Source organism: Penicillium coprophilum, assembly GCF_028826855.1.
Source record: "Penicillium coprophilum strain IBT 35676 chromosome Unknown utg000004l_segment0_segment0, whole genome shotgun sequence".
Classification (NCBI taxonomy): domain Eukaryota; kingdom Fungi; phylum Ascomycota; class Eurotiomycetes; order Eurotiales; family Aspergillaceae; genus Penicillium; species Penicillium coprophilum.
The window spans coordinates 6,665,136-6,678,265 of NW_026622723.1; the positions used below are offsets into that span (position 1 = coordinate 6,665,136).

At 49.9% G+C, this 13,130-nt stretch overlaps 5 protein-coding genes across 5 annotated transcripts; 3 read left to right on the plus strand and 2 right to left on the minus strand.

Annotated features, from left to right (window-relative positions):
- Window positions 1-31: 31 nt before the first annotated feature.
- Window positions 32-1,420, minus strand: N7500_006937 (DUF914 domain membrane protein; the record flags this gene model as incomplete). The annotated part of the gene is made up of 3 exons (XM_056678081.1): window positions 32-897; window positions 965-1,155; window positions 1,215-1,420. 3 exons carry the CDS (start codon window positions 1,418-1,420, stop codon window positions 32-34), a joined length of 1,263 nt encoding a protein of 420 aa, XP_056533081.1.
- A 1,190-nt stretch (window positions 1,421-2,610) lies between these two features.
- N7500_006938 (SMEK family protein) lies at window positions 2,611-5,728 on the plus strand (the record flags this gene model as incomplete). Its single annotated transcript, XM_056678082.1, has 10 exons — window positions 2,611-2,724; window positions 2,831-2,927; window positions 3,000-3,081; window positions 3,133-3,182; window positions 3,233-3,559; window positions 3,622-4,422; window positions 4,475-4,642; window positions 4,693-5,129; window positions 5,187-5,334; window positions 5,397-5,728. 10 exons carry the CDS (start codon window positions 2,611-2,613, stop codon window positions 5,726-5,728), a joined length of 2,556 nt encoding a protein of 851 aa, XP_056533082.1.
- Window positions 5,729-6,543: 815 nt separating this feature from the next.
- On the plus strand, window positions 6,544-7,766 carry N7500_006939 (bifunctional triacylglycerol lipase/ester hydrolase; the record flags this gene model as incomplete). The annotated part of the gene is made up of 4 exons (XM_056678083.1): window positions 6,544-7,074; window positions 7,157-7,353; window positions 7,402-7,640; window positions 7,708-7,766. 4 exons carry the CDS (start codon window positions 6,544-6,546, stop codon window positions 7,764-7,766), a joined length of 1,026 nt encoding a protein of 341 aa, XP_056533083.1.
- Window positions 7,767-7,999: 233 nt separating this feature from the next.
- On the minus strand, window positions 8,000-9,007 carry N7500_006940 (Dcp1 family protein; the record flags this gene model as incomplete). The annotated part of the gene is made up of 1 exon (XM_056678084.1): window positions 8,000-9,007. One exon carries the CDS (start codon window positions 9,005-9,007, stop codon window positions 8,000-8,002), a length of 1,008 nt encoding a protein of 335 aa, XP_056533084.1.
- A 511-nt stretch (window positions 9,008-9,518) lies between these two features.
- N7500_006941 (phosphatase family protein) lies at window positions 9,519-12,728 on the plus strand (the record flags this gene model as incomplete). Its single annotated transcript, XM_056678085.1, has 1 exon — window positions 9,519-12,728. The coding sequence occupies one exon, from the start codon at window positions 9,519-9,521 to the stop codon at window positions 12,726-12,728; it is 3,210 nt and encodes a 1,069-aa protein (XP_056533085.1).
- Window positions 12,729-13,130: the final 402 nt, after the last annotated feature.

The window sequence follows — 13,130 nt, forward strand, 5'->3', positions numbered from 1 at the left end:
GACAAACGAGGAAATTCACCAAAGACAACGGTCAGACAGAGCTGGTGTTCACTGCGGGTGGATGCTCAGGAATGTGCTCAGCAGGGTCTTGATCACGATATTCTGCAGCAGAAGGCACGGCATGCACGATCTTCCTCTTCGCAGTGAAAAGACCGACAACACCACGCTCCTGGTTGACCCCAAGCCAGGGCTTGCGGGCTTCACTCAAGACCTTTTGGGCGAGGAAGTAGATGAGCTGGCCGATGATGATCAACACAAACGCAATTGGGTACATCCAATGGATCTTATAATGGAAGACTTCGACGCCAATGATCACACCCCAGAAGTTCATCGTGAGCATAGAGACGTTGAAGAAAGCCGCGGACGAAAGACGGAACAACAGCGGGGCGAGACAGTAGAACATGCTCAGACAGAGCGTGTAACCGGTGAGGTATCCGCCGACCTTTCCGTTCCACTGCGCATTGTTGAAGGAGGTCCGGTCGAAGATACCGGCCTGCGCGCCGTTGATTATCATTCCGAAAAATGACATCTGGCCGAGCACCTCGTACACAGGCCGAGTGCTGACGAAGTACTCCTCCCCCGTGTTAGTGAGGCCATAGAAGGACGCACCGAGCAGCGCAAACAAGTCGCCCTTCAGCTGGTTGCCTTTGGATATGTCTCCGCCGTTGGTGCCAGTGATGTGGTCCGAGGCGATGAGAATGCCCATGCCGCCGATACAGATCACAATGCCGAGCACCTGGGTGAAGTGGTAGCGCACGCGCAGGAAAGTGAATGAGATTACGACGACCACGACGATGGCCCAGAAGTTGATCAGTTGCGCGCTTAGCATGGTGGTGTATTGGTATGCTAGCACAATGAAGTAGTTGCCTTCTACATCGCAGAAAGCAAGAATGATGTCTGCGGGGGTGGACGGTTAGACGAGACTATACATCGAATATGTGAGGGGAGGGAACGTGTGGCATACATTTCCAGCCGTCACGGTATACCAGTCGGAGCCAGCCCTTAAAGCCGTAACGGTACATCGTATAAGGAGTAAAAATGGTGTTTAGGAGAACATAGTTGAGGAAGGTTTGGAACGCAGGGACTGCCCAATGTTCCTGACCAAGTAGCGTAGTGAAGGTACTGGTCGAGGTATTGGCAATGGCGAGAACTTGGCTGTGAGCGATTGAGTTAGGATTGAAGGATCAGCCGGTAGAGTTTGAAGTCACACTTACCCCAGAATCACGGTAATATAGAATTCTTTGGTCCTGAAATAGGCAAAGAAACCTTTCTTCTGATCGACCAGGTCCGCAGGTTGCACAGAGGGCTCGGAGGCTTCCGCCTGGGAACTCGAACTCTGTGCGACTACCCGAGCATCATTAGGCAGTGGGTGGTCTACACCAGACGCCTGGACAGTGATTTGGTCCTTCGACTCCGACATAGTGCGAGGTCCGAAAGCGGGGTATTCGAATGCAAATGGCAAACCAGTTGCAGGTTCAAGCAATAACGTGCTAAAAGGGAGCTTTATAAAAATTGAACGAGCGCAAAACTCCCGAAGTCGCTCGTGTGTCGATATACCGTGGTGATGAATAGGAAGAAGCAGAAATCTCAAACCTTACGAGGTAGCCCGGAACAGGCGTCTGGAACCTTTCCTGATCGGGCAATCTTCGATAAGAATCTTCCATGGTATCAACGGCCAATCAGCGGAGGGAAAGTGGGGGCGGTGAGGGTCTGTGCTGCGGACAGAGCCGTCCATCTGGTCTTTTATGTCAGCAGCTTGAAGTAAGACAGCTGACACTTGGCGAATACTCAAAGAGAGGGCTAGTCGTTGACCTGGGAAGTACTTCCCGTGTACCCCTCCGGAGCTTGGTAATTATGTGGAGATCCATGCGTTGAGTTGCAGAGAATATTTATAGATTATAGATTGATAGATGAATCTTAAATTATATTACGGAGTCCCGGGTGCACAAATCGCATTCTGTCATAAATACTTTATGACATATAAAATCCATTCCGAAAACCCCTGAGAGAGAATGTGGATGGATTCCCCAGCTCTGCCGATCACGGAAGAACACCAGAATGACGAGGACAAAGTAGTCTAAATTTTAGCATAAGCTGCATTCCTAGTAAGATAGTGTAATTCTGTGCACAATCGATACATAGGTACCTAATCCCGGGTACTTATATCGCCTGAAGTTGTCCAAAGTATCTATGTACTTTAGGTACCTTGGGGAGAGGTGGAGGAATCTAGATAAAGTCGGGATCAAGTAAATTCTAGAAGATCCAAAAAGGTCCCTTTTCTCAGATGTTCTAAAGAAGCTTCTTTTGCCAAAACTCCTGTGTTCCAAAGGAACTCAAAAATCCCAAGTACCTGCCGAGGCCATCAGGTGGACCAGGTCTGTTCCCCGATCGTCATCCCCTCCGCAGACTCTTTCATCATTGCGATCTCCACCTCCATTCCCTCTTTTCGTCCCTTTCAAACCCTTTCTAAACAAGGCTCGACACAATCCTCCGATAACCTTTAATTTAATTTTATTTTTTCCCCCTACCGCCTTTTGGCTCTCCTCTCGCGCCGGTGCACTTTTATCAGGCCCGGAGTGACGAGACGCCGTTCCCTGTTCCTGCCGGACCATGGCGCTGGAAGTACAGCCGCCCGACGGTCGCAAACGAGTGAAGGTCTATGAACTAAAAGACAATGATTGGTTTGACCGAGGGACTGGCTTCTGCACGGGTCAGATCTTAGGAGTGAGTTGTCGCGTGTTGTGCGCGCACTATGGGAGCGACGATGATTCATCGCGCGCAATCCCATGCGCATCACTATCATCATCAGTAACTGATCGCTTTGGACTAGGAGGAGCCTCGTATATTCGTCGAATCTGAAGACCTACCAAATCGCGTTCTACTCGAGACGCGGATCACCAAGGACGATGGCTATCAAAAACAACAGGGTACCTATCCCGCCATGATCGTCCCATCATTGCTTAGTGTCCCTTTAGAACTAACTGTATGACGCGATTCAGAGACTTTGATTGTTTGGACGGAGCAGAATGGCACGGATATGGCGCTGAGTTTCCAAGAGGCAGAAGGCTGTGCGGTCATTTGGTGAGAAATCAACAAAAAAATCTTTACGCGCATGGACTAACCCATTCAAAGGGACTTTGTCAATGCCGTTCAACAACATCTCTTGAGTCTTACTTCGGCTGGTAAGGTTTGTCGCGTGTTTCAAAGCTGGCAGCTCTAATTGTTTTCCAAGATGATGCCTTGTCCGACGACCTTGATAGCTACCAGTCCATCGTACTACCGGCCCCCGAACTCGTAAATCTCCCCGAAATCGAACAGGTTGTCCGAGCTGCGAGCATGACACAGGGCGGTCGAGATGCGTTATCCAAATACATCATTCGCGACGAATACATCGCCAAATTGGTGCCACTAGTGACAATTGCCGAGGATTTGGAGAGCTTGGTCGATTTGCATCGTTTGTGCAATATCATGAAATCTCTCATTTTGCTTAATGACAATAGCATCATTGAAACCGTGGTCGCCGATCATGTCATCCTCGGGGTGGTTGGGGCGCTAGAATGTATGTTCTACCCGACTTTACCCTGACATAAAGCCCAATGTGATTGATGCTGACGACAACAGATGACCCTGAATTCCCCACACATAAGGCAAACCACCGACAATACCTCGCAGACAAATCGCGATATAAGGAAGTCGTCCCGATCAAGGATCCGCTTATTCGCCGCAAGATTCGGAGTACATGGAGGCTGCAATATCTTAAAGATGTGGTGCTGGCTCGGATTTTGGACGACCCGACATTTTCGGTGCTCAATTCTCTCATATTCTTCAATCAAATGGAGATTGTGAATCACATCCAAGCAAATGGGCCGTTCCTGCGAGACCTATTTCAAGTCTTCGACCCGAGAAATCCGGACCAAAGGCGCAAGGATGACGCCGTGCAATTTCTTCACCAGTGTGCTGGCATCGCGAAGAACTTGCAGGCACCATCGCGGGCCCAACTGTTCGCCAATTTTATTAGTCATGGCTTGTTTGCAGTGATAGCATTTGCCGTCAAGCACTTGAATCCAGCTATGCGCACAACTGGAATTGATATCCTAGTGGTTCTGTTGGATCACGATCCAGTCATGATGAGAGGTTATATGCTCAAGGCTGTCAACGAGAAAAAGACACCACTCACAGACACCTTGATTGACCTTCTTCATGTGGAGACCGACCTTGGTGTCAAAAACCAACTTGCTGATGCTATCAAGGTCCTCCTTGATCCTCAGATTCCTATGCAGGATCCGCTTGGTCGGGCTGGACCCGATTACCTCAAAGTCCGCACTCACAACCTTCTCTCTGATGCATTTGTTCAGCAACATTTTGATGAGTCCTCCAAAAGGCTTTTCGAACCGCTTAAACAGCTTGCAAATCGCACAGCTCGTACGTGGTGAGATTCTTGGTTGATGAAGAATTTTGCTAATTTTGAATCTAGTTAATGATTTGACATTCCAAGAGGTCACCCTCTACTCGCATCTTGTTGATATCCTCACCTTCTTCGTCCGCCAACATCTTTTCCGCACACGTAACTCTATCCAGAGTGAATCCCTCGCGCCTCGCGTTGCACAGCTTTTGCGGGTACCCCAGAAACACCTCAAACTCGGTGAGTGTAAGGCAACTTTTTACGTAGAAGCAATAGCTAACCCAAACAAGTCGCCCTCAAATTCTTCCGCACCTTGATCAGCCTCCAAGATACCTTCTACCAAGCTCTGATGACACACAATAACACTTTTGAGTTGATTCTCGACATTGTTTATGAGACAATGCCGCGCGACAACCTGCTCAACTCGGCCTGTCTTGAACTCTTTGAATTTATCAAGCGGGAGAACATCAAACCTTTCATCCTTCATGTGGTCGAAAAATATCGCGAGAAGCTCGAGAACATTGTTTACGTTGATACCTTCCAGAGTCTGATTCTTCGATACGACCAGATGCAGGGATACGGAGCGGAGGTCGACACGGCGCTTTTCAGTCAGGATGACAGTAATGCTCCGCGCAGAATTCCCCTTAATGGTCAGCGTTGGCAGGGAGCAAGAGAGATGGACCCAGCAGAAGAAGATTATTTTAACACGTCCGACGACGAAGACGAGGTAGGCACCTTTTGAATTGAGACAGTCAGAGCAAACGGCTAACCAGACAAGATAAAGTGGACACAGGACCGTGCAGCCACTACTGATGAAGCTTCAAGCGAACCCCTCTCTGCGGTCGTCAAACCATTGGTTGACTACCCAGATGACGACGAGGAGGACATCATGGATACCAAACCGGAAGGAGCAGAACAACAGTCAGTGGCCAGTCCAACCGAGACTTCCACCGAGGTTTCTGCGTCACCACCCACCTCGAACCCCCTGCGCCAGAGCGACTTGCAGAGAAGCGTCGCCGCGAAGAAGAGGACGATGATGAGCTTAGCAAGCTTACTGCGGGATCGGGACCCAAACGAAGAAGTTCAACTAGCAGCAATTCTGGCGCCTTCATCATCAACCGGAAAAACTCTGCCAGCTCATTGACAGACAAGAATGCCTCACCGGCTGCTCTTAATAGGGTCACCAGCACCGCGCCCAAGAGAATTGCCATCAATATTGGATTAACGGCCAAGCCCCTTTCAGAAACGGACAACCGCACAGAAGTGATGAGCGAAAGCTATGAGAAGGAGAACCGCGACGATAGTCAGGGTAATGAGGGTGGATAACCATACCTCACAAGCCAGGCGTTTCTCTTGAATTCAGTTTCTTTTTTCCATGGCCTAGATACCAGACTTGGTTGCGGGATCCCCTATATTTCATCTCTTACTGTTCATTGGGCGATGTCCTTTCTTCTTGTTTCGTTCCGTTTTTAAGGGTACTTGCCCATTTTCCTCCTGGTCATATCAGGTGTTGCCTTCTATGGCTTGAACTATGAGTGTTGATGTACATGGCATGGCGTCTGGGCAATGCATTGGATCTAGCCTTGCGGTGTCTATTCTTTTGATTTTTCTGGTCGGTTTTAAATTATTGGCCAGTGAAGGATCCCTGCATCCGTGAATGGAGTCGTTGCAATATATCCCGCTGTCTTCATGTTTACGTGTTGGAATTATCTGTAGTGCCTTATGTACGGTCTGCTCAGTATCTGCCCTGCCCACAAAATACCTATACAGCCCAGGAACATATATCTCGGGATTTCTTTTAGTCTTGATAAACGACTTGTGTATTTTGGGTGATCAAGGGGCTAGCATGGTATATCTAGCTCTAGACGTAGAGTGCTTGGATCCACCAGCTACCCAGGTCCGACCTCACCTCCCTATCAATCCCAAACAATCCATTCAACCACCCAGAGGAGTCACGTACGCGGAATATATATAACGAAGGGGCAAAATTCTCGTAATTATATCCCTCCAACTGTTCCTCTTGCCCTAGACTACCACTCACCAACTCCAGATCACCCAACAACTCCGTAGCCATCTATACCCTAGATGAAACCCCATGATAGAGTCTTACAGCAGACCCAATAATCCAAGCCAAACAAAAAATGGCACCCGAAATTACACCAAATACCTTTCTCACCACTACAGGTTCTCCGTCAGACCAGAAGACGACAATTTTCTTCATCTCCGGCAATCCGGGTCTGATCGGCTACTACCACCCATTCCTCTCTCTCCTCTCAAAGTATCTAGACCAGCCAAAAGAGAGACATTCACCAAGCCCACCATCATTTCAAATCCATGGCTGTTCTCTCAGTGGCTTTGAAATCAATGAACACCAGCCGTCGCCGTCACAGGACAATGGCATCGATCTCAACTTGGAAGATCAGATCTGCTTTGTTCAGGGAAAGCTCGCTGCCCTGATGGCAGACGAACCCAACCTTAACGGTACCGTGAATTCTGGAACCAGACAAAAAGTCATTCTGATTGGACACTCCGTTGGTGCATATATCGCCATGGAAATCCTGAGGCGACACCGGGAGGAAAGCCCCCAAAGCACCTTCAATATCGTCGGCGGAGCGATGCTTTTCCCGACTGTCAAGGATATCGCAGCGTCACCCTCGGGACAGAAATTGACGGTACGTACCATAAATTCCACGTTCATCTTGCCAGATGCTGCGTTTTCTCTCATCTCGTGCTAATATCTGCTCGCCTGCATAGACTTTGCTGTCGATCATCCCCCGTCTTGCCGTGGTCGTGAGTTTCCTCGCACGACTGCTTACGTTCCTGCTCCCGACATCGCTTCTTCGATATGTGATCCGCATGGTCATGGGTGATCCCCCCCGTTCATGCTTTGGACACCACTTGTGCTTTTTTGAAGAGTCCGCGTGGGGTGCGGCAAGCTTTGTATGTGTTGTGTTCTTCCGGCTGTGGTTTGAGTTTAGCTAATTACTTCGCCTGGCTAGATATATGGCTGCCGATGAAATGAAGACTATCACTTCGGACAGATGGAGTGATGATGTCTGGGGTGCTGCATCGGCGCGCGAGCCTATCGCTAAGCTGTTTTTCTATTTTGGTCGTAACGATCACTGGGTAGCTGATCAGACGAGGGATGATATTGTCGCGGTGCGTGGGCGGAAGGGAGAACAGGCTGGGCCAACTATGATTGTCTGTGAAGAGGGTTTGCCACATGCTTTTTGTTTGAGTAAGTTACTCTTTATTGACCTTGACTACGATTGACTACGATACGTAGCCTTGCTGACAGTCTGTAGAACACAGTGATGTGATGGCGCAAAAGGTTGCAGGGATGATTGGACAGATTGTGGCCTGAAAAAGAGGCTATAGTTTCTACAATCTATGCATTGGATCAGGCATGTACTACATAAAGACAAATGAATTTCGCCATTGGCGCAGACTGTAACGGGTATCTCAAGAGACGTTACGCCACGCCCATTCCCATCCGAATGACAAAGTGCCCAAAGCTATTCAAATATGCAGAAATAAATCATAAAGCTAGACGCCATGTTCAAATGATTGAGGGATCCGAAGTGGCCATTTTGCACTCTAGTGCCCCTGTCCATTGCCTTGATGGGCTAATCCTGCCCTCCGGAACAGATCTCCTAGCACATCGGATTGCGCCTGCGGTGGGGGAGCAGGAGACGGCATTTGCTGAGGCATCATGTGTTGGTAGTTAGGTTGTTGTGGGTATAGTTGCTGATGCTGCTGGTGCTGCTCGGGGCCCACATGGTGTGCGCGCACACTCCAACCGTCGTCCTGAGCGCGCTGCTGGCCAAAAAGATCCTTCAGCGAGATCTGACGTCCCATAGGTACCCCAGCCTGTATTTCCTCTATCGGGGGAGCCGTTGTGGAAGCTGCCGCTGCCGCGAGGTGTAGGCTGTTCTGGCGCATTGCCTCGAGGCGCTCGCGAGCTAGCTTCAAGCTCTCCCCAGCGTGGGTGGCGCACTCAAGGATCATCTGGGCATTGATGGTGCGACTCTCTGCGGTGGAGTTTGGCGGCGGCTCTGAGTAAATCCAAAGACCGTAAATGCGCACGTTGTTCGTGGCGGTCTGGTTGTTAGGCACATTCTGCGGGTGCAAGGGGTCGGCGATGCCATTCTGTCCGGATTCGCCTTGAGAACTTTCTTCCGCTTTGAGAATCACATAGTCATCTGTAATTTCGACATTCTCTCTGTCGGTGAGGGGAAGATCGAAGTTGTTCAGCCCGCGGCGGTTTAGTACGAAGGCAGTGTAGCGCTCTTCGCCTAGATCGCCTTGTGTTTCCTGGCACACAAACAAGGTTCCTTCAACTCCGTTCTTTTCCCATTGTTTCGTGGTGGGACTGAAGATGTAGACCACTGCGTAAGGGGCGAGTGATAGGATGGAGGTCACGGAGGGCTTGTGGCGGCGGATGACGGAGAGGTTGAGGTCTTCGTTCGAGCGGAGCGGGGGTGCAGGTTGTTGCTGCATGTCAGAATAGTATGGGGTATCAGATTCATAATCGGTGATGTTGACAGGATTGTGATTATTCTGTCTACGAGGTTTGCGCGAAGTCATATTTTCTGTGGGAGCCATTGGAAGGTGTGAAAGATGCGGAAGGAGCTGGGGCATATCGTCATTGCTCCGCCTTCGCGCTTATCCGCTTCTCTCTACCTTCGATTCTCAACTCTCAATCCTCTTTTCTGTTGAACCTCAAGTAGGATATTTGGATACTGGCATATATTTCATTTCTTCCTGTTCGATTTCAAAACACACCTCTGTTCCCCGCGTTCTACGTCATGACGATACGAGCCTTCTAAACCTTGGTGGGATGAACTTCTGTGATGAAATGACCGAGCCATTGTCGCATTATACAACTGATACTCCCAACTCTTTCTATTTATCCTATGGTAGCCACCGTCGCCCTGTTATCATATTGTGTCAACCCTTACAGCCTATTTTCTCTTGCCGGAATTAAGAACCGCGCAAGCGCACACACTCATACATACACCACGCTACATACTGCCGCCCTACCAAGTCTCAACCCATAATCAAGCGAGGCAAAGAAGCTCCCTTACTTGCTGGCTCCACCGTATAACCATACACCATGAGCAGCAAATCCCAAACCTCGTCCTCGTCCGCGTCAGAGCACAAGGGCCACGAGTCGGAATATGCAGAAGAGGCCAAGAACCCAGAACTCGATGTTTTGTCACTTTCGCGTGGAGTTAGAGCAAGAAAAGCCGAGTACACGCGCCGAAGATCTATTCGAGTCAAAGTCGGCACGTGGAATGTAGCCGGCATCTCCGGCACTGAGAAAGACGTCGGCAGGTGGTTTGTTCAAGGAGACGGGGTGTGCGAGAGGTTCTCCGGGACAAACTACGCACGGGAGCCAGAATCTCAATCGTCCAGTAAGAATGACCAGCAGAAATCAGATCGCGCCAAAAAAGGAACATTTCACTACAGCCCCGAAGAGATAGACCTCTACGTCTTGGGCTTGCAAGAAGTGGTTGATATTTCGTCCCCAACGGAAGCTCTCCGACCATATGTCGACTTGGCGCCATCCAAGCGGTGGAAGGAGGCAGTCCAAAAGGCGCTACCGGGAGGATATGAGCTTGTTTCCGAAGTCCAGCTGGTCGGTCTGTTGCTTCTGATATATGCGTCACCCGCCATTGGAGACAGTATTTCCTCTATTAGTAGTACCTCTGTTGGTACAGGTCTGATGGGGTACATGGGAAACAAGGGCGGAGTAGCAACGCGCCTTGTCCTGGGCGAAACGACCCGTTTGGTCTTTATCAACTGTCATCTCGCAGCAGGGTCTGACAAAGGCAGTTTAGAGCGACGCAATTGGGATTCTTCTCAGATTGTTCAACGTGCTAAATTTGACTCAGTCTGGTCCGAGGATGACGAGTCGGGCGAATCAGGTGAAGCAATTGGAGATGAAGATTTCACTTTCTGGTTTGGTGACCTTAATTACCGCCTTGATGATATCTCCGGCGACGATGTGCGCCAAGTCCTCGCTCGGCATACAGCCAATGAGTACGACAGAGAGCGCCAAGAAAGGCAGTCGTCAAGCCATTCTGAGGACTCTACAACCGATTTTGGTGATGAGTCGCCTTCTTCCTCTCCCCCCGAAGAAGAAGAAACAGGGCTAGCGACCGATCCTGTCACCGACGAAGAGATCGATCCTCATAATGATCCTGCATCTCTTCAAACGACAATTTCCTCACTCCTCCCACATGATCAACTCGGACTTCAACGAAGAAAAGGAGCAGCTTTCCACAAGGGCTGGCGAGAAGGCCACATCACATTCTTGCCGACGTACAAATACGACGTTGGGAGTGTGGCCATGTTTGATTCGAGCGAGAAGCAACGGGGTCCCAGCTGGTGTGATCGGATTCTGTTTCGCACCCGCCGGGACAAGCTGAGACATGAGAAGCTCGACGAGGAAGCGGAGGTGGCACGAAAGAGGGACGAGGAGATGAAGGCAAGCGGGCTGGACAAGGCTGTTGCCGATGATAACGTCTTGTTTGAATATGACCCTGACGCAGACGGTGCAAACAGTGAGGAGTATATATCAGACGAGGATCAAGTCGATGATGACGCAGTTACAATTGCATCATTGGACTCTGCCTCCGATTCAATTCGCTTGGACCATTATGTGTCTCATCAAGGCATTCTTTCGTCGGACCACAAGCCCCTGGGTGCCATCTTTACCTTGAGTTTTGACGCGGTCAATCGCGATCTCAAAGCAAAAGTCCACCAAGAAGTGGCCCGGGAATTGGACAAGGCTGAGAATGAAGCTCGGCCCGATCTTACTGTTGTGGTGGACAAATATGGCGACCAAAAGCATTCAGACCAGGAACCTGGCGCTATCGAATTCGGCGATATTGCCTTTGATGTGCCAGCTCATCGGTCCCTAACTATCGCCAACACCAGCAGCACTATAGCCACTTTTTCGTTTGCGGAGAGGCATAATGTTGACGACGAGGCCATTTCACAAAAACTCTCGTGGCTTGTCATGCATATCTCCAAGTCTGCAGAAACCACCCATGACACTGGCCCAGCGATAGTTTCTTCGTCTGAGAGCCACACACTGCTCCCCGGGGAAGTAGCGAACGTCGACGTCACGGCTAACGTTCGTAGCATTGAACATGTTCGACTGCTAAACGTCGGAAAGGTCAAATTAGAGGACATACTGGTCCTACATGTTGATGGTGGCCGTGACCACTTTGTCTCTGTTCACGGCCGTTGGCTACCCACCTGCTTCGGTTGCAGTATTGACGAATTGACCCGTATGCCAGAAGCAGGTGCTCGAAGCTTGGCCGAATCAGACACCCCTCACCCATCCAGCACAGATAGTTCCGCGGAAATTCGCTTGTCCGCACCTCGCGAGCTTTTCCGCTTGACCGAGGCGATATCCGAGTTGACAGAGCGTGCTGTTGCAGAATGGAGCATGACGAATGGTGAAACTGATGAGCATAAAGCCCCATGGGCAACAGATCTCTCTGGGGGAGCATGGCCTTTCCAGCCTGATACATGGACTCTAAAGGACCCGCAGGCGCGTGCTGCACTGCAAACTTCCGTGCGCGAAGCCCTTGACACCAACACGCCTCTTGGCTCAATCTTTGCCCCTGAATTATCCGCTCTGCATCGGTTAGAGGTCCTATCTGAAACCCTTCTCACTTTCCTCAATGCCCTCAAAGATGGCATCGTCACCGCGAAAGTATGGCAAGACATGGAGCAGCAGATAATCGCGCGCGAGAAAAACAAATTACCCCCTCGCAACTGGGAAGAAACCCAGGCCTGGGTGCTTGAGCACTTGGCATACTCACCAGCACACAGCGTATCATTCACGTTTGTCACTTTCATGCTCGCCCGCATTGCCAACGAAGTGGCCCCGGTGACTTCCTCTGCACCGATGGTCCCATTATCCAGTCAAGGAAAACACGGCAAGTCCAAAGAGCCAGCAGTTAAGCAGCCTGAACCCGAAAGTCCGGATCAAGCTCAATCTCCTACTCCAGCTTCCGCTACTGCCTTCATAACCAGCGGCAGTTTCCGTCGCAAGAACCGCTCCACAAACACATCCATTAGCACGAACCCTGACCCCACGAGTCAGAACCCTTCGGTAGCACGCCGACAAGCAGTCGAGACTGCTCTAGCATCTATATTTTCGCTCGTCCTTATTTCTGCCTCTGCTCCACTGCCGACTAAAGAGAAAGAGCGCCGTATATCCGAAGAGCGGAGGCGATCAATCATTGAACCATTCTTAAAGATGATCGCGGTGGATGATCGAGGTCCATCTGGGGGTCGATCCTGATTTTTTCATCAGATACAGTCGCGAGGTTTGCAGGCGTGTTTTCCCTCGTCTCGTCGCCCGGCTCTGAGCTATTCAAATTTGGACCCTGGACATGTTTTGACTCCCTCAGACTTGGCTTTCAAGTTGTTCGATTACATCACGTTGTATCGATGTGTATAATGCTGTACAAATGCTATATCTTCATGCTTCCCTCACCCATAAATATTAGTGATGAAGGCTGAGAAACCTCGAATTCAAACTCAAGTCAATATTCTCATCCTATAGTTATGATAGATCATGCCCTGGAAGTGCTCAAGTCCATACATAAACGCCATTACCTCAATCCCTCAGCCCGTACCAATGCCCATTTCCCCAATAGCTCATAGCGCACTAAAGATCTTCAGTCAACAATAAAAACAGAAA